Source organism: Pelodiscus sinensis, chromosome 1, assembly GCF_052426305.1.
Source record: "Pelodiscus sinensis isolate ZL-2025 chromosome 1, ASM5242630v1, whole genome shotgun sequence".
NCBI classification, from domain to species: domain Eukaryota; kingdom Metazoa; phylum Chordata; order Testudines; family Trionychidae; genus Pelodiscus; species Pelodiscus sinensis.
In genome coordinates, this window is record NC_143052.1 from 303,563,199 (window position 1) to 303,589,687 (window position 26,489).

The 26,489-nt window shown below is 43.5% G+C and overlaps 1 protein-coding gene across 1 annotated transcript; it reads right to left on the reverse strand.

The window, feature by feature from the left end:
* Positions 1-4,353: 4,353 nt before the first annotated feature.
* Positions 4,354-25,155, reverse strand: LOC142824853 (maestro heat-like repeat-containing protein family member 2B). Its single transcript, XM_089777513.1, has 13 exons — positions 25,129-25,155; positions 21,132-21,251; positions 20,748-20,870; positions 19,436-19,588; positions 17,799-17,921; positions 17,305-17,384; positions 16,782-16,845; positions 16,445-16,540; positions 15,491-15,595; positions 10,211-10,334; positions 9,327-9,436; positions 6,773-6,925; positions 4,354-5,552 (listed from the first exon to the last, which is right to left on the reverse strand). Exons 1-13 carry the CDS (start codon positions 25,153-25,155, stop codon positions 5,283-5,285), a joined length of 1,548 nt encoding a protein of 515 aa, XP_089633639.1. The 3' UTR covers positions 4,354-5,282.
* Between the last annotated feature and the right edge of the window lie 1,334 nt (positions 25,156-26,489).

Consider the following 26,489-nt stretch of genomic DNA (forward strand, 5'->3'; position numbering starts at 1 on the left):
AAGCTTAGCTGCTATGACCATACAACTCTAAAACCTACGCATGGAAGCTCTGTGTTTCTCACCCAGGACACCCCACACAAAGCTATACCTGAAAGTTCCCTGTCAGTCACTCTATTTGTTGCCGATCCCTGAGGATGAAATGCTGTCTCCTAGATCTCTTACCTCACCAGCAAACACACCCCCTCGTGGTGAGTCTGCGGATTTTCAAGAAGCATCCAAGTTCTCTGCTTCCAGAGTGTTCTTATCAGCTTCTCATTCACAGCCTTGAAAAGCACAGCCTCTAATGCTTCAATAGAAAGCCTGGGGGAAAAGAGGCACAGAACTGTAGTAACCAATAGAAAGGCACAGCCTAAGCAGTCAGGAAACCCCAGTTACTTGTCAGGTCTGTTGTTCATTGACAGTTCATCCATTGACAGTATCCTGGGGACCACTGTTTTTGGAAGGACTTAATTCCAGGAGGTATTTCAGTCTCATACATCTCATATTACTAGTGTTGCTATGGACAACATTTTGCAGTCACTTTCTCCTATCTGCAAGGCGTATGGGCACTAGCACAGTACAGTAATATGGAAAAAATTCACAATCAGACCCCAAAAGCTGGGACACAGAGAGATTAGTGATCACTAATGGATATTTTGGGGCCCTATCTCCAGCGAGATGTGACAGGGTGCTGAGAGCTTGTACTTGGGGTCAGCACTCTGGTAACTACTAGTACTAATTAGCTTCCCCAGCGAAAGCCTAATTGGATAGAAATGTACCTGATTGCCTGGCTAGAGTGGGGCTATAGAATCAACAAACCTATTATCCCATTAATAAGGAATCTGCCTAAAGGGACACACAGAGGAGTGTTTGAGGGAAACAGAGAGCAAAAGAGACAAATGCTAGGAGAGCCTTTCAAAGGGAGTTCTCTGAATGGAAACACTTTCCCTCCATCTGGAGGAGGGACTAGAAAGCTGAGATATAATGTAACGGTGCTATGCATGGACAGGCGGATTAAAACACTGCACATAGTCTACACATCGGTATGTACAGACAAGAAAGTCTCAACACGGGCAACGACTCCTCCGAAGTTTGGAGAGTTTTATGACAGGAAATGGAAACCAGCCACAGAAGGTAGCGTTCTGCAAAGTGGGGCCTGAAAATAACCCTGATGTAGTTTTGGCTACCCTTAAAAGAGCAGCAGGTGGACCTGCGAGACACAGAGCAATGTGTGCCCTTCAACTGACACCACACAGCAGTGCGGATGGGAGGAGCTGCTGGTGCAGGACACTGGTTCCCAGGCATGACAGGGCCATGCGCCTCTCTGTTGGTCACAATGGCTCTTGGGAGCAGAGCCCTGTGGATGTGCAGAACCCAATGTCTATCTGCAGATCTCCGTGTCCAGGGGTAGATGTTTGTATTCGCGCAGGGCTCTAACCATTTTTTGCCTGTATTCTAACTCATTATCACTGACATCTCTGTTCTTTGATAATATACCAGTTCTTGTTTTCCCTATAAATACATCTAAGTGTTGTATGTTTTCCAGAGCTGAGTTCTAAAGTATAAGTGTAAGCAGGGCAGTGTGTGCTGAGCTTGTGTTTCTCTGTTTGGTTTAGTTTGGTGTTTGTTTGTTTGTTTGTTTGTTTGTTTGAAGGAGCTTCTAAAAGGTTTGAAATCTAGAAGCCTATGTTAATTGGCTGAGCCTCAGTGGGGGGAGGGGCTACCAGAGCTATATAAGCCTGTGAGTCCGCGAACAGGGAGCTTGGAGAGGGACTTTGGAGTGGGAGTTTAGAGGGCACTAGTGACTTCTGATCTTCTTTAAACCTAACTTTTATAATAATCTATATTCCAGAGATTTAATAAGCCCAGTTTTTACTTAAATTTATTCATAAAAAAATGGAGACAGAAGCCCAGCAGCAGAGTGGGGGCTATCCTGTTTATTACGTCGAGTGTAACATGTATGATTACCTGCCCTGTGGGCGAGTGGCGTATGTGTGCACCTGTTGCAAGGAGCTCCTGGCCCTCAGAGACCGAGTTCGGGCTTTGGAGGCCAGGGTGGCTGAACTGGAGGAGCTAACAGAGGTAGAGAGCTATGTTGATGAGACTTTCCAGGACACTGTAGTACTGTCCCACCTCCAGTCTGAGAGTCCCAGTGCTCTTAAGGAGGATGAAAGTCTCAAGGGAACAGAGAATTCAATGGGAGCAGAGGGAAACCATCCCGTAGTTGGGACCCTCCTTCCCGAGGATGTTGCGGTATCCTCTCGCACCAACGATACCTCTGAGGGGGAGGGAATGCCAGATGTTAGGAAGAGGCAGGTGTTAGTAGTGGGTGATTCGATCGTTAGAAACATAGATAGTTGGGTTTGTGATGACCAGGAGAACTGTATGGTCACTTGACTGCCTGGTGCAAAGGTTGCGGATCTCTCGAGGTATCTAGATAGACTTATGTCTAGTGCTGGGGAGGAGCCGGTGGTCGTGGTACATGTAGGTATCAATGACATAGGGAAGGGTAGGAGAGATGTCTTGGAGGCCAAATTTAGGTTGCTAGGAAAGAGACTGAAATCCAGGACCTCTATGGTGGCATTCTTGGAAATGCTTCCAGTTCCACGCGCAGGACCAGGTAGGCAGGCAAAGCTTCAGAGTCTCAATGCGTGGATGAGAAGAGGGGTTTGGATTTATCAGGAACTGGGGACACTTTTGGGAGAGGGGGAGCCTATACAGGAAGGATGGGCTCCACCTAAACCAGGGTGGAACCAGACTACTGGCACTAAACATTAAAAGGCCGTAGAGCAGTTTTTAAACTAAGAGATGGGGGAACGCTGATTGGTGCGGAGATGCACGTACATCGCAGGGAGACTTCTCTTAGAGGAGAATCCGTTGATAGAGATTCTCTAAGCTGTAGTCAGAAAGAGAGGACAAAGAGACTGAGGCCTGAGGAGGCCTAGATAGTAGTGTTTGTATTGCCAGAGGTTGGTGGTTTCAGGGAACTGACCTATAGCAAGCACAAACAAGACTTTCTCATATTAAAAGCAGGTGATGGTAAGGTGCCTCATAACCCTGAGAACTCCTGGGGAGTGTCACACAAATGGACTGGGATTCTCTTTGTTTTTCTCCCTTTCTTCTAATTACCTGCAAGGGTTGCCCTCACATAGTTGTTGTCCTTTTCTGAATAACCTCCTTCGGCTGCTCATCCTGGGCAAAGGCATCTTTTGTCTTAGGGTTTGGCTGATCTGCTGCAGGAGAACAGTAAACAACTCCGGGAACAGCTCCTGCACAGTTTTGCTCAGCTGCAATGCTGACACCACTTCAAAGATGGCACATGTTGCCTGAAAGGAGAGCATGGTAAAAGAAGAGGTCTCTTCCTAACACTATCACACTCTCTCCCCTTCTGATACCTGCTGGACTAAATTCTCACTCCTGTCACTAACTTGATGAATGACCGAGAGCAATTCACTCCATGTGTGCCTTAGCGTCCCATAGCTGTAAAAATGTGTACGACCTATCAAAGCATGTTGTGAGTTGTACAAAACATCTGCAAAGCACTGTAAGAAATCTGATTCAAAGACTTTCTAATTGCCAGATAGTATTAAGTGAATCAGCCACATACTCTAAATCTGCCATCTGTTGTTCCACAGAAAGCACAGCTGGAATCCAGGAAACAGTACTTCAGAAAAGAAGTGCCCATATGACAATATTATACCACTCATCTAGCTTTCCATCAGCATGTTTGTCACAAGGCAGAGAAATACATGTCTGTCGTCTAACTTACTGTGAGAGGTACAGCAGCTGCTAAATGCAGGTCAGTTTTTGTCTCTGAGGTCATCCTTCCTTCTTGGCTTGTTGGAGTCTTTATTTTTTCTATTAGGACCTTTAGGACTTGAGGGGCGAGCAAGGGATCTGTCCCCAGAGATCTCCACAGCTCAGTGGTGTCACTGCAATTTAACATAAGTTATATGTGACCCCCTGGAGACTTTTGTGGCTCTGACTATATGCATCATATTCAAGTAAAGAACACATTTTCTCCTTGACTATGATCAGGGCTCACCAACCGCGCTGTCCGGCGAACAGTGCATGCACAGATCGTTCTGCGCATGCACAGGTCGCCCGAACCCGGCTCTTCCAGGTTACAATCTACACGCCATGGGTGAGTAGATTGTATTATTTGTCAAGCCCTGCCTATGATGAGCAAGTTCAGAGTGCTGTCCTCCTTATATGGTCCTCATGTTTTACATATTGAATTTCTAGTTACAGAACTAAGTTAAGTATCCCGAAATAGCTACCCCACATTTACACAAGCAGCCCGTTATTTTGAAATATTTTTCAAAATAATGGGCACACTATTTTGCCATCCCAAGAAACTTTGTTGCATGAGGGATAAGGGATGGCTTGAAATAGCGCATTATTTCGACATTTGGTGCTGTGTAGAAGCACCACATTACAAAATAGGCTATGCAAAATATGATACGCAATTTGCGGAGTGCAAATTGTGCATCTTATTTCAAGTTTAGGGTGCTGTATAGACACAACCCTAGTCTTACTGCACCATAACCATTAATGCTAGACTTCAGAAGGAAAGGACACAGAGCTCTAATCACAGTTCCTGTTTTCCTACTTCTCAGTAGATATGGAATCATGAGCATATGATGCCCAAAGATCTGGGGCCTGGGAGACAAGTTGAAGAAAGAAAAATGATCTTCCTACTAACTGGATGTACAACTACGAGAACAAATATTTGTGGCTAGCCCATGACCTCTTCACAAATGGCATTCCCTGGCCTCTATTTGCCAGAATGGGCATGTTCTGTTCACTCCCTATGGGGCACCTGGCATTGGCCACTGTCTGAAGACAGGATCCTGGGCTAGATGGACATTTGGTCTGACCCACTACAGCCGTTCTTATGTTCTTAGATTCCAGCACTGATGACTGATAATTCAGCTAGGGATGTTTGAATGAAATGATAGATATGCTTACCGCCCTGTCTTTAAGTACCAAGAATGACAACTCCATTCCAGCAGCCATACCCTTGCTGATACCAAAAGCCTGGTACCCTATCCTGGCTAATCAGCCAGGAATTTGGATTTGAAGCTTTCATGCTACCAGAAAACGAACAGTCACTGGCAATTTCCAGGGTGATGTTAGTTCAGGGGTCTGGAGAGGCAAAAATCCACTCCAGTGATGCCAGTAAAGGGAAGTCTTTAGGATGCCAAAGCAACTATTAATTAATGGAAACAGAATGACACTTAATTTCTCCCTGCACCCACCTTGACATGGTCTTGGACCTTTCTGCAGAAAGACCCAAGCTATTAACCTTTAGGAATGATCTCAAACTGTCTGTGGCTTAAATGAAGCCTTACATCTTCCAGTGAAGCCGTGGGATCCATGGTTACCAAAATGAACACTGTAAGGAGCAGTATATACCTGTCCATCGGCAGATGTTTGATGAGGAGGCTGAAGATCACTGCCTCTAGGTGATGGTGAGCAAGAATGGACACTGACTCCACCAGGAACTGCCTCAAGCTACCCTGCTTGATGGTAGGCATATAAATATATATTCTACTCAGGATATCTGACACCTGGACAGAATAAAACCAGAAAAAATGTCCCTTTTCCATTCTCTCCATTCATTCTGCAGAAGCAAAACGTTTATTTAGTCGTTTAGCAATTTGCTGTTCTTGTAGAAAATCCTCCCTTCAAAAAACAAGTATTTAGACATGGCTGCATAGATTTAACCCACAAAAATTATACATATCTCTGCGCATACCTGGCTGCAACACCGGGTTAAGACATGCTGAGGCCCGAAGCTATGTCAAGTTAAAGAGGCCTCATTGCATTTCCAAAAAAAACATGTATTATTCTAACAGAAAGGAAAATGAAAATAGAAATAATAAAGTTATCTATCTATCTATCTATCTATCTATCTATCTATCTATCTATCTATCTATCTATCTATCTATCTATCTATACATAGGCAAAGAGGCAAGTAAAAACTAGCAATTTTGGGGTATTTTTAGAGACCCCTCATTATCTGAGGCCCTAAGATGTAGTTCACTTAGCTTGTCTCTTGGGGCCGGATATTCTCTTTTTGCATTTTACTCGGAGTCTAATTTTTCCAAGCCTTTCATGGCTGGAAACTGTGACAACAAGATAGACAAATAATCAAGCATCTTCCTTTTCACTTGGGGTACGGTTACACTAGCTCGTTAGTTCGAGCTAGGTAGGGTAATGAGGGCAAGCAGAGTTGCAAATGAAGCCCAGGATTTAAATATCCCAGGCTTCATTTGCATGTTCCTGGGTGCTGCCATTTTAAAATCCCCCTTAATCCGAACACCGTGCCCGCGGCTACATGCGGCACGGAGTAGGTAGTTCTAATTAAAGATCCTAATTCCATGAGGAGTAACGGTAGTTCGAATTAGGATCTTTAATTTGAACTACCTAGTCCATGCCGCATGTAGCCGCGGGCACAGAGTTCGGACTAAGGGGGATTTAAAAATGGTGGTGCCAGGGAACATGCAAATGAAGCCCGGGATATTTAAATCTCGGGCTTCATTTGCAACTGCGCTTGCCCTCATTACCCTACCTAGCTCGAACTAACGAGCTAGTGCAGATGTACCGTTAGATTATCTCTGTCTTCTGCTGTTGATTCCCCCATTGCCTGACTCAGGATAGGAACACAGATGGAATTAACTTCCAATCCCAGGGGGAGAAACAGCAAGACTTGTGTTCACTGCAAATGATGGCAAAGACCTGAAAGCCTGCAGGTTAGCCAGAAAAACCTCTCCAGCTTCTATTTTACCTCATCCAGCATGGCACCTCCACACTCCTTCAGGATGATCTTCATCCACAGACCGGCTGCTGTGGCACAGGAGGGACTAGCAGACAGCATACCATCCAGTATGGCCTCAATAAAATCTGTGGCTTGGTCAGAGGGAAAGTACTTACTAACCACCTGTGGACAGATCAAAACCAGGAAAGATTGCAATGATAGTCGGCTCCAGTACTTTTAAGAAAGGAGGCCTAAGAGCTGTATAGGAAAATATGTATTCATCAGCAAATTGCTAATTGGGCTCATATCTGGCAAGGCAGTTGCAATTAAAATTTTCTCTGTAATCTTTCTAGCTACCACATCTCTATTCTACACTAATAATATCAGGTTAGATCTTAGGTTGTACAGTTAGCACAACATTGTATGGGACAAACAGGATGTAAATTTCCAGTTTATATTCTATGATGTACATGACATCTTTTCACAAAATATAAAAGTATGCAATGAGATGCATGCACACAAATATAGGTTCAGGTAAACACACAAGGTGCCAAGACTGGTTTCTCAGCTTGATGTCCCGCTCACATATTTCCCCCCTGGATGGATGGATGGATGGATGGATGGATGTGCGCACGCACATGCATGGGCATGTTCATGCAACTGTCTGGAATCTGTTTTTTACATGGCATTCATAGCATATACCTATGAAAAGCATGTTACTGATTACACATGAATGCCTCACTCCCATAGCTCGCTCCAAGTGTGGAAAGACATCACGAAAGCATAAAACAATCATGGAAACATAGAATACTAGGACTGGAAGGGACCTTGAGAGGTCATCGAGTCCAATCCCCTGCCCTCATGGCAGGACCAAATACTGTCTAGACCATCCCTGATAGACATTTATCTAACCTACTCCTAAATATCTCCAGAGACGGAGATTCCACAACCTCCCTGGGCAATTTATTCCAGTGTTTGGCTACCCTGACAGTTAGGAACTTTTTCCTAATGTCTAACCTAAACCTCTCTTGCTGCAGTTTAAGCCCATTGCTTCTTGTTCTATCCCCATAGGCCAAGATGAACAAGTTTTCTCCCTCCTCCTTATGGCACCCTTTTAGATATCTGAAAACTGCTATCATGTTCCCCCTCGATCTTCTCTTTTCTAAACTAAACAAACCTAATTCCTTCAGCCTTCCCTCATAGGTCATGTTCTCTAGACCTTTCATCATTCTCGTTGCTCTTCTCTGGACCCTCTACAATTTCTCCACATCTTTCTTGAAATGCGGTGCTCAGAACTGAACACAATACTCCAATTGAGGCCTAACCAGCGCAGAGTAGAGCAGAAGAATGACTTCTCATGTCTTGCTCACAACACCCCTGTTAATGCACCCCAGAATCATGTTTGCTTTCTTTGCAACGGCATCACACTGCTGACTCATATTCAACTTGTGGTCCACTATAACCCCTAGATCCCTTTCTGCCGTACTCCTTCCCAGACAGTCGCTTCCCATTCTGTATGTATGAATCTGATTGTTCCTTCCTAAGTGGAGAACTTGGCATTTGTCTTAAACTTCATCATATTTACCTCAGACCATTTCTCCAAGTCATTTTGAATTATGACCCTATCCTGCAGATTAGTCGCAACCCCTCCCAGCTTGGTATCATCTGCAAACTTAATAAGCGTACTTTCTATACCAATATCTAAATTGTTGATGAAGATATTGAACAAAGCCGGTCCCAAAACAGACCCCTGTGGAACCCCACTTGTTTGCCTTTCCAGCAGGATTGTGACCCATTAATAACTACTCTCTGAGTATGGTTATCCAGCCAGTTATGCACCCACCTTATAGTAGCCCCATCTAAGTTGTAAATACCTAGTTTATTGATAAGAATATCATGCGAGACTGTATCAAATGCCTTACTAAAGTCTAGGTATACTATATCCACCACTTCTCCCTTATCCACAAGACTCGTTATCCTATCAAAGAAAACTATCAGATTGGTTTGACATGATTTGTTCTTTACAAATCCAGGCTGGCTGTTCCCTAGCACCTTGCCACTTTCCAAGTGTTTACAGACGATTTCCTTAATTACTTGCTCCATTATCTTCCCAGGCACAGAAGTTAAACTAACTGGTCTGTAGTTTCCTGGGTTGTTCTTATTTCCCTTTTTATAGATGGGCACTATATTTGCCCTTTTCCAGTCCTCTGGACAAGGGAAAATGAATGGTGCACAGCCACTAGAACAGTCACTTAGGGTACGTCTAGACTACAGGCTTCTGTCGACAAAGAGCGTCTAGACTACATTGAGTTCTGTCGACAAAGCAAGCTGCTTTGTCGACATGGCAGTGTAGTCTAGACGCAACCCTACAGGCAATAACACCATCTGTCGACAGAACTCTGTCGACAGAAGGTGTTATGCCTCGTAAAATGAGGTTTACCAGCGTCAAGAAAACTGCTGAGTTCTGTCGACGTTATGTTGACAGAACTCAGCGGCAGTGTGGACGCAGGTATAGTTTTGTCGACAAAAGTCCACTTTTGTCGACAAAACCCTGTAGTCTAGACACACCCCTAGGGTCTGTTACCTTAGCCATTTTGCAAGATGCTTGAAACAGAGCCTCAGGGTCTGGAGTTGTTAGTGCCTCACGGAGACATCTCAGCTCCTCCTCTGCTGACCCCAGGTTTCTGCACTGACCTAGGATAGAGAAAAGGAGAAAAAGTATGGCAACATTTAATAAAACTGAACCTCTGATCCATAGATAATCTTTAAGGGAAAGCTGTCCTGCTCTGTCATCTCCCTCTCCCCACCCCACTCTGCAGAGGGGGGGACATATGGGCATATGGCAGGGGAGAGAGTGTGTGTGAGACAATGTGTGTGTGTGTGTGTGTGTGTGTGTGTGTGTGTGTGTGTGTGTGTGAGAGAGAGAGAGAGAGAGAGGGACATGCTGGCTGCCAGAGAAATCTTAGAAACAGTGCACTGCCTCTTTAGATAGGCACTCCGTTACTCACCATACTTCAGACTGGAGCAGCACTATTGTATGTGTCCCTCTCCCCAAACTCTGCTCTGCAGAGATGATGACAGGGGCAAAGGGGTCACCCTGACTTCTGCACGCCTCCCTGCTCACCTCCCCTCCACACACCACTAGCAGCAGATAGGATGGAGCAAGGTCGGAGAGGGGCAGCTGAACACATGCTGCTGGCATGCTTGCTAATCAGCTGAGCGCTCCAGACAGAAATTCTGGGGAGAAGGGCAGATCTGGCCTGTGTGCTATATTTTGCCCACCCTCTAATATTTGCAGATTATTTATTATTTGTGCAGTTCTCTTCCAGCAATGTACTTACAAGGCCCCAATCATTCTGTTATATAAGTGTCGCTAACAAGACAGAAAGAATTACAGATGGAAAAAAGGGTCATTACAACAATGAAAGAAAGTGAAGAGTTACTTACACCTGCTCATGGTCTCCTCACCTTGTATATTGAGAATACAGTTGATACAGTCAACCACCCACTGACGCGATGAGGTAATTGAAGCACAGGTATATGGTGCTAATAGCCCAATCAGATATCCAAAGTGATCAAAAGTTTCCTGAGGCTAATTAAAAAAGAATGAAGAATGAAAGTTCTCCGGCTATACTGGACATTATTTGCCTTCCTTATTGTGAACTCCATTACTGTACCTGGGTACGGCACATTGGAAAACATAATCCTTGTTGTACATGCAAATTGATGGGGTCTAAATTAGCTGTAGCATTCAAGAAAAATCTCAGAGTCATTGTGGATAGTCCTCTAAAAACATCTGTTCAACACGCAGCTGCAGTTAAAAATGCTAATGGTATGTTAGGAACCACTAGGAAAAGGGATGAATAATAATATGATAAATAATAATAAATTAGCAATAGGGATATATTACCGACCACCTGACCAGGACAGCGATACTGACATTGAAATGCTGAGGGAGATTAGAGAGGCTACCAAAATAAAGAACTCTATAATAATGGGGGACTTTAATTACCCCCATATTGACTGGATACATGTCACCTCAGGAAGAGAAGCGGAGATAAAATTTCTCAATGGCTTAAATGACTGCTTCTTGGAGCAGCTGGTGCAGGAACCCACAAGGGGAGAGGCAATTCTCGATTTAGTCCTGAGTGGAGTGCAGGATCAGGTCCAGGATATAACCGTTACCGGACCGCTTGGGAATAGTGACCATAATATAATAACATTCAACATTCCTGTGGTGGGAAGAACACCTCAGCAGTCCAGCACCCTGGCATTTAATTTCAAAAAGGGGAATTACACCAAAAATGAGGAGGTTAGTAAAACAGAAATTAAAAGGCACAGTGACTAGAGCAAAGTCCCTGAAAGCTACATGGAAACTTTTTAAAGACACCATAACAGGGGCCCAACTTAAATGTATACCCCAAATTAAAAAACATAGCAAGAGACCTAAAAAAGAGTCACCGTGGCTTAACCACCATGTAAAAGAAGCAGTGAGGGACAAAAAGGTATCTTTTCAGAAGTGGAAGTCCAATCCTAGTGAGATAAATAGAAAGGAACATAAACACTGTCAAATCAAGTGTAAAAATGTAATAAGAAAAGCAAAAAAAGATTTTGAGGAACAGCTAGCCAAAAACTCAAAAAGAAATAACAAAATGTTTTTTTAAGTACATTAGAAGCAGGAAGCCTGCTAAAAAACCTGAGGGTCCCTTAGATGATTGAGCTATAAAAGGAGCAATCAAGGACTATAAAGCCATTGCTGAGAAACTAAATGATTTCTTTGCTTCAGTCTTCACGGCTGAGGACGTTGGGGAGATTCCTGAATCTGCACCGTCCTTTGTGGGTGATGAATCTGAGGAACTGTCCCGGATTGAAGTGTCATTAGAGGAGGTTTTGGAACAAATAGAAAAACTTAATGTTAACAAATCTCCGGGACCGGATGGCATTCATCCAAGGGTTCTAAAAGAACTCAAATGGGAAATTGGTGAGCTATTATCTGTAGTTTGTAACCTATCCTTTAAATCGGCTTCCGTACCTAATGACTGGAAGGTAGCTAACGTGACACCAATATTTAAAAAGGGCTCTAGAGGCGATCCTGACAATTACAGACCGGTAAGTCTAACTTCAGTATCGGGCAAATTAGTAGAAACAATAGTAAAGAATAAAATTGTGAAGCATGTAGAAGAGCATAATTTATTGGACAAAAGTCAACATGGTTTCTGTAAAAGGAAATCCTGTCTTACTAATCTGTTAGAGTTCTTTGAAGGGGTTAACAAACATGCAGACAAGGGGGATCCAGTAGTTATAGTATACTTGGATTTTCAGAAAGCCTTTGACAAGGTCCCTCACCAAAGGCTCTTGTGTAAATTACATGGCCATGGGATAAGAGGGAAGGTCCTTTCTTGGATTGAGAACTGGTTAAAAGACAGGAAACAAAGGGTAGGAATAAATGGTAAATTTTCAGATTGGAGAGGGGTAACTAGTGGTGTACCCCAAGGGTCAGTCCTGGGACCAATCCTTTTCAACTTATTCATAAATTATCTGGAGAAAGGGGTAAGCAGTGAGGTGGTAAAGTTTGCAGATGATACAAAACTGTTTAGGATAGTCAAGACAGAAGCAGACTGTGAGGGACTCCAAAAAGATCTCACCAAACTGAGTGATTGGGCAACAAAATGGCAAATGAAATTTAATGTGGATAAATGTAAAGTAATGCACATCGGGAAAGATAACCCCAACTATACGTACAGTATGATGGGGGCTAATTTGGCTACGACAAATCAGGAAAGGGATCTTGGAGTTATCGTGGACAGTTCTCTGAAAACTTCCACGCAGTGTGCAGCGGCGGTCAAAAAGGCAAATAGGATGCTGGGAATTATTAAGAAAGGGATAGAAAATAAGACCCAGAATATCTTATTACCCCTGTATAAAACTATGGTCCGCCCACATCTTGAATACTGTGTACAGATGTGGTCTCTTCACCTCAAAAAAGATATTTTGGCCTTTGAAAGGGTTCAGAAAAGGGCAACTAAAATGATTAGGGGTTTGGAACGGGTCCCATATGAGGAGAGGTTAAAGCGACTGGGACTTTTCAGTTTAGAAAAGAGGAGACTGAGGGGGGATATGATAGAGGTCTATAAAATCAAGAGTGGTGTGGAGAGGGCTGATAAAGAAAAGTTATTTATTAGTTCCCATAATAGAAGAACTAGAGGACACCAAATGAAATTAATGGGTAGCAGGTTTAAAACTAATAAAAGAAAGTTCTTCTTCACACAGCGTGTAGTCAACCTGTGGAACTCCTTGCCAGATCAGGCTGTGAAGGCTAGGACTATAATAGAGTTTAAAGAGAAGCTAGATAATTTCATGGAGGCTAGGTGCATGAAAGGCTATTAGCCAAGGGATAAAATGGTGTCCTTGGCCTCTGTTTGTCAGAGGCTGGAGAGGGATGGCAGGAGACAAATCGCTTGATCATTGTCTTCGGTCCAGCCTCTCTGGGGCACCTGGTGCTGGCCACTGTCGGTAGACAGGATACTGGGTTAGATGGACCTTTGGTCTGACCCAGTACGGCCGTTTTTATGTTTTTATGTTCTTATGTTCTTATCATGCCACTGTTTCAAATCCATGGTACACCCACACCTTGAATACTGCAAGCAATTGTAGTCCTCCAACTTAAATAAAGTTAGGTTATAATTGGAAAAAGTTCAGAGAAAAGCAACAAAAATGATATGGGATATGGGACAACTCATACAAGGAGAAGTTAAAAGGACTGGGACCATTCATCTTAGAAAAGAGATGCTTACAGGGGGGTATGATAGAGCCATATAAGATGATCAGAGATGCATGATATGGGTGTCCCTATATCTCTGACTGCCTGGGGCTGGGACTGGACAACAGGGGAGAGATCACTCAACAATTGCCTTGTTCTGTTTGTTCCCTCTGATGCATATAACACCCACCACTGTCAGAAGACAGGATACATGAACCATTTGTCTGGGGGATCCAGAATGGCCATTCATGTTTTATGTTCTTATCTGATTAAATAGAAATAGAAATTCAACTTTAACAGCCTGAGAGTATAAGAATGCATCTATGACACTGACACAGCCAACCTATGTGTGACCCACAATAACTTAACAAGCGGCACTGCAATTGTATCAAGACAAGTCACTTATATGTTATTTCAAAGGGTGTGTCTAGACTACTGAGTTTTGTCGACAAAAGTGGACTTTTGTCGACACAACTATACCTGCATCTACACTACCGCTGAGTTCTGTCGACATAACGTCGACAGAACTCAGCAGTTTTGTCGACGCTGGTAAACCTCATTTTACGAGGCATAACACCTTCTGTCGACAGATTTCTGTCGACAGAAGGTGTTATTGCATGTAGGGTTGTGTCTAGACTACAGGGTTTTGTTGACAAAGCAGCTTGCTTTGTCAACAGAACTGAATGTGTCCAGACCCTCTTTGTCGACAGAAGTTTTGTCGACAGATACTGTCGACAAAACTTCTGTCGACAAAACCCTGTAGTCTAGACGAACCCAAAGAAAAGTCCTAGACTAGCGATCACCAACATCATGCATTTTGGTAATAGATATGAAAGGTAGATGTTATGTATTATTGTCTGTATTTATATCTTGCTAGAAGTTTAACATAACCAAATTAGCTTGTAGATTCCAATTCCTTTTCATGTCTTAATTGCCTTAATGATATGTAACTGTCTTCAGTTAACCTTAAGATCAAAGATATAAGACAGTACAAGAAAATATTTTTTACATTGCCTTCAGCTTAACTATCTGTGTTGTAATGGAAGACCACGATCGGCTAATTACCTTATGTGAATGACTATCACCCATTTACCAGTGTATGCATAGGAAATAGAAAATTAACTTCAAAACAAAGCACGACAGGAGATCTGCATGACCTATTCTTTCTCAGGGAGAGATCCTGCTTCGACAATTTCTGTGAGGAGGCTTGCCAACCGGCTAGAATAACTATAAAAGACAAGTTATGGGACTGATCTTCTCTCTCCAGTCTGCTTAAACTTTGAACAGGGGACGTGTAAGCCATAGGACATAGATCTTCCAAATAATTATTTGGAATAGTCTGGGAAATGCATGGAAAAACTAACAGCCTTTGCATCTAAACTGACTCTGGATGTTGACCGGTTAGCATGATTCCAGAGAGACTTTTACAAGCCAGCCGTTTATTCCACCATGGTTGTGATCCTGAACTATGAAAAGTGAAAGTCATTTTAACAAATATCTATCACTTAACCATTTGTAACTCTCTTCTTTTTCCTTTTAACAACAAATCTGATATTCGGTTATTAAGGATTGGCTGATATTTAGGGAAGACCTGTGATTCATATTAACCTAAGGATAAGTGTCTAGTCCTTTGTGATTGGTGATTATATTAGACTTAGTTGTCTAGATGGGAACCAAGGTCTGGAATGCCTAAAGGGTACTATTGTTTGGTATTTTGTTAACCAGAGTAGAAGCTCTTTTCTTACTGGTTTGGTGAATCTAATTATAAAATCACTCGTCTGGGGAACTGCCTGCCCTGTTTCTTATAGTCTGGCCTGAGTGCTGTCACAGCACTCTTATGGAAACCTTTCTCTTATGGAAGCAGAGGGATCTTAGTCACTTTGAGGCCCCAGCTGCAGGCCTAGTAGAATTTCTCATGCATTCACGTTGAATGTCAGATTTGATTTAAGTGGGGAAGTCAGCTCAAGGAAGAGTAGAACTATACTCACTGTGCTATTAACTATCTCCTGATAGGCAGTTAGCAGCCAGACACTGGCCTGCAAGGCCCTTCCTCTCTCCCACTCCTTCTCTGAACTGAGCCAGGTCTCTAGTAGCTGTTGGCAAAGCAGGAGAATGGACAAAGTTAGTACCAGAAAATCCCTCCCAAACGTTTCTTTTAAATAGGTTTGATTGTCACTAAAATCCCTCTCCAAAGCATTTAACTTCCATATAGCAAAAGATTTATATGTCTCCAAAAAGAGACCCTTGTATATACAAGTCCCAGGGACCAGATTCACCTCTGGTGTACATAACTCCATCAAAGCCAAAGGAGTTACATGAGAGATGAGTCTGGCTCTGTGTATGTGAGGGCTTCTGTAGACTGTCTGATGGCAGCTGTCTAGCACATTGCATGCAGTTTGGGGTCCGGTGCTGTGTTCTCTTTCCTGGACAGCTTCTCCCATGCTGAGTGGCAAATGACAGAGAGGAGCAGAGAAGTCTCCCCAGCCCAGCTCCTTTTATAACTTTATTTTCATACCAACGTTGCACCTAACTCCCCTCCCCTCAGCTCTTCAAACTATTCTGTTTATGTCTGAAGAGCAGGAAGTCTTTGGTGAATGAGTTTCCATACACAGAGCTTAACTCAATACTAATTCATTCCTTTTACAAGAGGTGATCAGTTCTCACTGGTCCTCTTGAATTTGGTTACTGCACTGATGATTTTCTTTCCTGTCCATGTAGTGTTAACTATACTGGAAAAACTAGATCTCAGTCCACCACTGGCATAAAATGGAACAGCTCCCATGGATTTCAATGGGACACATTCCCACTTACTTCAGGAAAAAATTGATGCTTTCTCCCTAAAATTCACCCGCTGCGGAAAATTCCTCCACAACAGAAGCTTGAGCATCATCCCTGCTATAACACAAGAAACAATTATCACCCTGGTCCTATGGGCTACTCACATGAAACATTTCCTGGAACCAGTCTGGGGTTGGTTCTTCCTCAAGCAGGATCTTCATTAGCTCACTAAGGGCTTCTAAGGAGCACTCATACATCAACTGAAACCAGAAGAGAAGGAGTGAGGCTCAACACCAGATAATTTCTGCAGGAGGTGGAGGTGAAGTTAGCCATGACTTTGCAGGGAGGCCATGTGTGGCTGCTATCACCCAGTGCTTGCTGGGCAGAGATCTCAGTGGAGTCTGCCAGAGGGGAATTGGTGTCATATACCTCTATGTGCAGAGTATCCTCTAGTTTCTTGCCTTCCTCTTTCATCTTCTCCAAGGGAGGAAGGGGAAATACACTTTTAAAACACAGATCAAGGATCTCACGGTTTTCCTCCAGGGTCAGAGATGGTTTGAGTTTGCTGTCAGAAGACAGAAAGAGAAGTCACGTGTTAGATTCAATACCATAGCCAAGTAAAACATGGGTTAAATGAATAAAGATTATCCCAATCTAGAACCCCAAATGCAAACAGCCCTTCACTTTGCAGCTGTGCACCTCTTTGTACCTCTGTTAATTATTTGCTCATCTAGAAGTAAAGCTAAAACTTCAATTCCCTTTTTAGAGGAATCCACCAGCTTCCTTCCCCCTGCCAGCTAGCCAGACACCTCCATCCCCACCTGAACTCTTCTCCGTAGTATGGCATGCCCCACAACCTCCACTCTTGTGCCTTTCAAGCACAAATCTCCAAACAGACATGACGCATTCAAACCCTCAAAACAAAAACACCATGTGAGCATCAGCCTGCTCCCAACCTGACACTCATGAATTAACAAATGAGAAGACATCACAGTGCCAAGAAATATGGCATAGAATATCCTACCACAGCTGTCCAATCGCAAACATTGCCTCGTAACGAACTGGAGACACCAGGGAATCCAATGGTTCCTTTTTAATGAAGTCCTGAAATGCATGAACAGAGACATAAAAATAGGAAGTGGGTTTGAAAGGCAGAGAAGCCTCCCCCTCACCTTCTGAAACAGGGCTTTATGCCAGACCTGTAAGAAACAGACACTGTTTCAGTGGCTCTCTGCCTCAGAAATGGACCGTAGAGACATCTGCTATACACAGGTCAGCAAGCTGTATCCTGGCAACTCATCAGACACTATCCATTCCTTCCAGTTACAGCCCACAATATGCCAGCATCCCGGCCAAGCACAGTGGACCCAGCATTCTGGGTGCCAGGCAGGTAAATCATGACACTGCAGTAGTATAGCTACAGCCAATGGAAAGAATAACATCTACCCGGACAATCAGTCTCATTACATAATAACAAAATCCCTTGTCGCTCAGGCTTCAAAGTTCCTAATCACTCACCATCATGTAATCAAGGAGCTCCAGTTTGTAAGAGAATTCAAATGCCTGGGAGTCTCCAGTCTTCAAAACTGCACAGCTAATCTCTGTTGCATTCTGGATGAGGGTTGATTTCAGGTCCATGTCCTACATTTCCAGGAAAAACAAGAGGATGTGGGTGAGAAACTGAGAGAATCAGATTCCAGAAGAGTAGAAATTAGATCTAGTCTCAGGAGAAGTGTCTGCAGACCCCAGAAGACAGAGAACCCCAGCTCTACACCCATCTCAGAAAAAGAAAAGGCCCAGGTTGATCAAGTAAACCCAGGTCCATTTACACAGAGTAGTCATGACTCCTGCTTGATGTGGGAGGGAAAACAAATTTTATGCAATTTAAACAAGAAACTTGTGCATAGTAAATGCACAAGATACGAGGGCAGATTATTTAGAATTTAACTTGTTCGCAACATTGATCCCCAACACCTGAAAAACAAAATGTAAAACCGCTACTAGCAATTTCTATTGTGCCACATTATGCACATTCTACAAATATCCTGGTTAATGAACATGAAGTAGAGAGATATCACTATTACTGACTCTTCCAAAAAAGCAGGAAATGTGCCCAGTCTGGGTGTGTTGCAGTGGACAATATCAGGGGCCATAGTTCTTAATATTTGTATTTGTGAACTACTGGAAAATGTCAACTTGGTTCATTTGTGATCAACTTTTTTTGACAATGAGAGTCTCAGTTAGGCTAAGTCTAGACTGCAAAGTCTGAAAAAGATACGCAAAGTATGAATCTTTCTCTGCTTTTCTTTCAAAAAAGGCTTTTTCGAAATTTGGAAAAACCTGCTCTTTCAAGCCATCCCTTCCTTCCTCATAAATCAAGGTTTACAGGGATGGTGAAAGAACGCATCCACTTTTCCAAAAAGTGGATGCGGTATTGCTTTTCTGGGATACCTCTGGGATCCCGGAAAAGTACTGCAGCCTAGACATAGCCTTAGACAGAGTAGAATGGAATGGCAAAGTGATGTGGAGAGATTAGAACTATGCACTGAGACCAGAATCAGGGCTGGCAAGTGGACAGCCATATATCTAAGGAGCAGAAATAATGAGCAGGCAGACAAATAGGAAGACAGATATGGGGAAAGGGAAGTAGATAGTCCAAGAAACAGTGATAGCAAATAAACTAAATACAAGCACTATTCCAAAAAGTCCCTTAACCCTCGTGGAACAAGGTTTACAGGGATGTTGGGATAGTGAGCCCGTTGGATTTCAAAATAACGGGCGCACTCAAAAGATGCGGAATAGCTATTTCGGGATACTTCTGATACCCTGAAATAGGTTCACAGTGTAAACATAGCCTTAGAGTGTTATACTGCACAGCCTGAGTGTGACTGCATCTGAAATACTATGTAACTGTGACCTAGAGAATTTCAGAAGAACACAGAAAAACTAGAGAAAATACAAACAACAGCAACAAATAAGATATTTGTTACAGCTCACACTCCATCCATGAAGGTTTTAGATTTGATGCACATGACAAACGGTTGTTCAAAGGAGATTTTTAGAAAAATAAGCCCTCTCTTAGTAAACTCAGGTCCAGTGGAGGCACTGATCTAACTTCAGAGTAATATCCCCAACACTTATGCAAAAACTCTTACTTGGCAACCGGTTCTATAATGGTGTAGGATGTTCTCTGTGATGTCTGCCTCCACCCGAGACAGAAGTTGCTCTTTTGGAGCATGCATAGCCACTTTGCTGTATGTCAGCATCAGCGTGCTGCGGGTCTTGGCTCTTTTCCCATGATGGTAGTCCTGGACAATTGGAAATGTCACAAGAGACAATTACTTCTGATTCATTTTGCCTTGAAATTCTGATCTGTTGCTGACTGAGGAATTGCTTTTGGCAGCGATAATAGCTTGTACTTGAAAAATGTATTTAAGCCAAACCATAACTGCGTGAGGCACAGAGGTATTGGTGTCTCAAACATACTGATTGGATAATTCTGACACAGAGAGCCCAAAGTTTTGACCCTACCCCAGTGAAATAAATGGGAGATTTGTCATTGACACTGATAGGCACAGAATTAGGTGCTAAATGATATGCCTAAATCTGCACAGTGAGTAAACAGCAAATCTGGCAATGGTGGCCAAGAGACCTAATATGCTGTTTTATCCTCTGGATAAATGGTTCTCAACCAAAGGTACGCAGAAGTTTTCGAGGAGGACAGATCAGATCATTTCGATATTTGCCTAGTTTTAGAGCAGGCTACCTAAAAAGCACTAGCAAAGTTACAAACTAAAATTTCATACACACAATGACCTATTTACACTGCTCTATATACTGCACATTGAAATGTAAGGAACATATTTATATTTAAATTAATTTATTTATGAAATGGCGTATGGCATATGAAAATGGGAAATTAAGCAATTTTTCAGTAATAGTGTGTTGTGACACTTTTTTGTATTTTTATGCCTGATTTTCTAAGAAAGAAGGTTTAAAATGAGGTGAAACTTGGGGCACACTAGACAACTCAGATTTCTAAAATGGGTATATTAGTGTGGAAAGTTTTAGAACCGCTGCTCTAGAGCACAGGGTCCATAACAGTTGTCCAGAGAGCAGGTTGGTTAGTCACATGTTGCTTGCAACACCTCCTCCTTTACAGCTACTAACCTGGATTGAAAAAACAGCTACAAATACATTCAACACTTTTCCATATAATTAACTGGTATAGTTCCTACACACTGTGCATAGGAGAGGCATTCAAGCCATGAAACATCAGATGCTAAAAATCAGTTGAGAGAGCCACGGATCCAGACTGTGCTCCTCTCTGCTTAAATGTAAGCATCACACAGAGCACATCCATTGGGGGACAGGGTTAGCTGACCAATGAGACTCTACCGGGGGCAGGAGATACTGTCTCTAGTTTAGAGGGAGAGGAAGTTTGAGAGAACCCCCTGGCTCCTTTACCTTCAGGTGACCAATAAACCCAGAAATCGTAAGTTTATCCATTGCTGCCCCAAACTCCTGCAGTGTGTTCAAGATGAGGTCCAAGTGGCTCTCGGCAGAGAATGAAAGGATGGAAATGACTCCCTGTTACTCAAGAAAAATATTGGTTAGTGAATCTGACCAGGTGCCCAATAGACCCCCACAAGTCAATTCCTTTCACCCAAAGTAGTGTAAAGTGCCAATTAGGCCTGAGACCTATGGGAGGGGGGAGCAAAGGGTGAGTGAAATAGCAACAAAGAGGACATGAAGCAAAATGGCATCTGTCCCAGGACAACTGAGAGCTGAGTTGCCCAGGGGACATTCAGAGGGTACATGATAAGGTAGGGAGAGGGACAGGGTCCTTACCAGTCTATCAGGGGCTTCCATGTAATCTGTTTTCTTCAGAAACTTCTGAATCTGTGATTTAATATGGACCGGGTCCTGACAAACTGCCAAGCAAATTCCTAGTGCCTTATACAGGAAACACTGAAAGAAAGAGGCCAGCATTGAGATATCAAGAACACTACATGCTTGTCAGTATAGAACCAACCCAGCAACACACACTGACACAGGAAAAAACAACCGAGCCAAGACCAAGCACCCCTGCTGCAGACACATCCCATCATCTTCCACCACCCAGTTAGGGAACAATTCAGTACCAATAGCTGCTCCAAGCAAATGCCAGCAGGGGAAGAGCAGGGAACAAGCAAACACAAATTTTATACACAAAAAAACCAATGAAGCAGAGAGAAGTCTCATGCAGCCCTCCAACAAGAATTCCAAGAGCAATTAACTAGAAACTAAACCTTAACAGAGAACAAACCTTCTCTTTGGAGGGGCTGGCATAGCCGGCCATCTGCTGGCTCAACTCAGAGCTTAGCTGGCTGCTCCAGGCATTGTCATTTATCTGCTCCAGAGATGTTCTGAGGAACTGTGTGTAAAACAAGAGCTGGTTTATTGAAAGAATTTTTGGTTGGGGCTTGAGAGTTTTTTCCCTTCCTTGTTCTCTGTTGTAACCATTCCAATATTCAGGTGTCATAGAAAGATTATTTCCCTATTGAGAACTATGAGCATTGACAACCCAGACTTCCTCTGCCGGTTGTTCTTTAACCTTTGCCTTATGATTCTGCTCAGTCCCCAAACTCAGATGCACAGCAAATTGGAGAATGAGATCTGACCATTGATTTTATAGCAGACAGAGGATAGGTCTAGTGAACTTTGATCAATGGGCCATCATTAACAAAGAGCCAAGCACCTTCTCTGAAGTGCTACAGACTCTTCATAACACTTTCTGCGGGTATGCAGGGTTGTGAGGTATCTCACTACCACCTGCCCTTGGCATGAGGAAGCATTCTCTATGCCTGCCAGGTGTCAGCTCCTGACTCTGCCAGACACAGGAAATGCAAGCACACCCTTCTCACCCGGACCCAGCTTTGCTGTCCTGCAGATAAGCAATAGGCATGCTTCAATCATCACACCCTCTACATATTCCCAGAAGGTCCAGCCCCTGTTCCACTGGACACTCCCAGAATTCACAGGTTTACTACTTACCACCTTACTATTTTCACCTCAGCATCACTGATCCATTTAACACACCGCTCTTAGGTGCATATACAGTGAAAATAAGTAGAGTTTCATTCACAAAGAATGGAAATTTGAGAAGCAGCAAGCAGAATTAATGTAAACAAAGATTACGTAAAAGCAAAATCACCACACACTTCCTAAAGGTTAAACTTAGATAACCAAACATTCCTCTGTCTCACAAAGGATAGCTCTCCCAGCTTGAAGCACCCAGACCAAATGTGATCCTCCTAAGTCAAGCAAGTTGGCAGCTTATTCCCTAGATGAAGGATAACTGGTACAGGATACCTCTGGACCTCCCAAAATAGTTTCAAGCATCTCACTAGTAAACAGGTATCCCCTATTGTTTGGTTTTCTTGGATAGAGTCGCCTCTGGAGACTTTGCAATCACTTAATTAGAATTTTCTCAGTCAATTAACATCCATTGTGAATAATTACTCAGTCTACATACAGCCAGACAAAGTTGCTTTTCACCTTCTGGTGACCAGCCTCAACTCATAGACCTCAAAAGCATAAATTTTCAGTATACATCCAGAAGTAGTATTCCCTCTAAGGCTACGTCTAGACTGCAAGCCTCTTTCGAAAGAGAACATCTAGACTGCAACCACTTATTTCAAAAAAGCGAGCCGTTTTTTTGAAAGAGAGCACCCAGGCAATCTGGATGCTCTCTTTCGAAAAAGCTCCATTTGCATTCAATAAAGCCTTTTTTCGAAAAAGCCCCATTTGCATTCAATAACACCTCTTTTCAAAAAAAGGCTTTATTCCTTTTAAAATGAGGTTTACCGCGGTCGAAAAAACGGCTGCATTCTTTCAATTTAATTTCAAAAGAATGCAGTGGCAGTCTATATGCAGAGGAAGTTTTTCAAAAAAAAGGCCACTTTTTTCGAAAAAACCCGGTAGTCTAGACACACCCTGAGATTTCCGATCCATGAACGGAATGAGTTTTGTCTTGTGCGCTGCTGTGGCACCTACCAGTTATTAACATACATATATATACTGTATATATATATGCAGTCTTTTTCTTTCTTCAGACTGCCATCATATTCTCTCAAATCATAACTTTTTAAAAAGTGTGCAGAAAAGAAATGTCTGTTCTTTTTAAAGTTTGCAAAACATTATGGTGATACTTAAAATAGTGTGCATTCTAACCTACTTGAAAAAGCACATTTGTACAATTTAAAAAAAACCTCTTAAAACCCCCAAAGCAGTTGACATTTTAAAAATTCAGGTTTTTTCAGAGAGCTGTAGTTGTGAAGACTCTTTAAAATGTGAAGCAAGTGCAACTAAGAGACATGGTGATAGCTGCACGTATTTTCAGAAAATCATAAAAAATAGCTCTGCTACACATGAATTGCCTTATTTGGGTCAATCATGAATTAAGTTGGATGCCCAATGATGATATTTAAATGTATTCATTGGTTATTGTGTTGCTCATACAAAGCATGTAATATAGTGAGGACATCAGTCAGTCTATTCTGAAAGGCACTTCACTTTGGTCTTAGGAGTGAGTGGCAGCTGGTTACCGTAATTTATGTCTTCAATTTGACCTGTAAAGCCATCAAACCAGAAAGAAGGAACAGAGCCTGAGGGACTCTTGATCCCTACCAAGAGAAGCCAATCCCTCAGGGCCCAACAGAACTGACGAAACTGGGTTTCTGTGCCCAAAGTATCCAGTACAAGCCAATTCAGGAGCCAAGCTTGAGTAGCTCAGCAGAGCCCATACGTCGCAACACGAGGAAATTAAACCCAAGATGCTTGCCAGATCCCACTGCAGTATCCAAACTCCACTGAAGGGATAGCAGAGGACTGAGGTATTTGTGATGTTACTTGTTTGTGATGAAGGTGATTGGTCCTGCCTCAGCTTATTACTGGAAAGTTAGGAGAAAGCCACCCAAACAGCCGCTGCTGGCAGCCAAAGCCACCCAAACAGCCGCTGCTGGCAGCCACCACTGGCCACGCGGCTCGAGCCCCGGCCGTCCAAGCAGCTACCCCTGGCCACCTGGCCCCACCAACGGGGCCATGGTGGCCTGTCCACTCCAGCTGGAACTGGAGCAGCGAAAGCCTCACCATGCCCTGGCTCCAGCCGGAGCAAACAGGGGCAGGGCAGCCTGCTTGCCATCATGCAGCCCTGCTAAACTGCCTCTGTCACCACTCACCTTCCGATCCAGCAGGACAGTGAGAGGAGAGTGCTGCTGCGTGGCTCTGCAGGCGAGGTGTGTGGGCTTAAAATTTGTTGTGCGTGGCCATGCAGACACGCAGCTTGTAAGGCCTGTCCAGAAGGCCTTATATATTATCCATCCAGACATTTTGCAATGATTATGATGATCAGTGTGGCCAGCAGAGGCTTTACATGATACTCTTTGATGAACTGAAATGTAGAGATCAGCTCTAGAGGATCCTGGTAATTCTAGGCACCCCGCAACCTCTGTCAGTTTCCAAAGTCATACCCTCAACTCCCATTGAAGTCAGCAGGAGATCCAAATTTTGAACAGCAGCCAGGTTATACTGGAAACCTCACAAGAGAGCCTTCATGGAGACATATATAGGTCCCTGCTGACCTACCGTCCATCCAGTTCCTTCATGCCAGCCTACTCTGACAGCGGGGAGGGGTGGGATTTGGAAAGGACATGACCACACATCTCGAACAGCAGTTACAAAAAGGTAGGTAACTGGTTTGTTTCTTTTTCGAGGGCTTGCTCATGTCTATTCCGATAGATGACACCCAAGCAGTTCCCATGGAGGAGGGAGCCAGAATTAATTGAAACATCACATCACCCCTTACCTGTTGGGTGATGGTGTGGTGTGACATGACGGTGCAAATAGAGGAACACGTTGCTGCCCTGCAAATATCCTCAATGGGAATCTGTAGGAGGAACGCTGCCAAAGATGCCTGTGCTCTGGTGGAGTGAGCTGATGGCGCTGGAATTTTGGCAAAGTAATAACAGGAAATATCCACAATGAAATATACTGGGATGAGATGAGAAGTCCCTTCATTCCTTCAGCCATGACAATAAAGAGCTGTGGTGATTTACAAAATGGCTTTGTGCATTCAGTGTAGAAGGCTAGGGTAGGGTCTGTCTGACACATGGTTGGCATGATGTTTTGGGAAGAAAACCAAGAGGAAAATGTCCTGGTTTAGATGGAAGAGGGAGACAACCTTGGGTAGGAACACCAGATGCGGACAGAGCTGCACTTTGTCCTTACAAATGACAGTGTATGGAAACTCATAGGTAAAGGCCCGGAGCTCTGAGACCTAACTAGCCAAGGTTATAGCCACCACAAAGACCACCTTCCAAGAGAGGCAAGCTAGAGGGCAGATTGCTAGGAGCTCAGACAGCAGTCCCATAAGTCTAGAGAGGACCAGGTTAAGGTCCCACTGTGAAATGGGGATGTCTGACCTGGGGATACAGCCTCTCCAAACCCTTAAGGAAACATCCCAGCATAGCATTGCTGAACAGAGATCTTTCCCCAGCCCCAGGATGGAAGGCAAATAACCACTACGTGGACGTTAATGGATGACAGTGTCAGTCCCTGGCACTGGTTAAGGTATAAAAAGTAGTCAAGCACAAGGGAGATGGAGGTTTCTTGTAGGGGGATGTACTTTTCGAGGGACCAAACTGAAAATCACTTCCAGATTGTTAGGTATGTTGCCCAAGGGGAGGGTTGCCTCCTGCCCAACAGAACCTTTCTAATGGAGTCTGAGCACTGTAGCTCGAGCTGGTTTAACCATGGAGTTTCTGCACCATGAAATGGAGGTGCCCCAGGTGAGGGTGCTGTAACTGGTGATGGTCCTCGGTGATGAAATCAGGATATGGAGCAGAAGGATTATCGGTCTGTCTACAAATTGGTTCACCAGGCTGCTGAGCCTATGCTGCTGCAGCTACACTGCTGCTCTGAGGATGAGTTCCGCCTTGTCCTGCCAGATCTTGAGGAGAACCTTGTGTACTAGAGGAAAGAGCAGAGACATGTACACCAGGTGACTGGACCACGATATCTTGATTGCATCTGCTACCGATCCACAACTGTGGGTCTGGAAGGAACAGAACTGGATGCACTTATTGTTGCTCCTTGTGGCAACCAGGCCCATTTAGGGATAACACCAACTTTGGAAGACAGAAAGGACAATATCTGTCCTGAGGAACC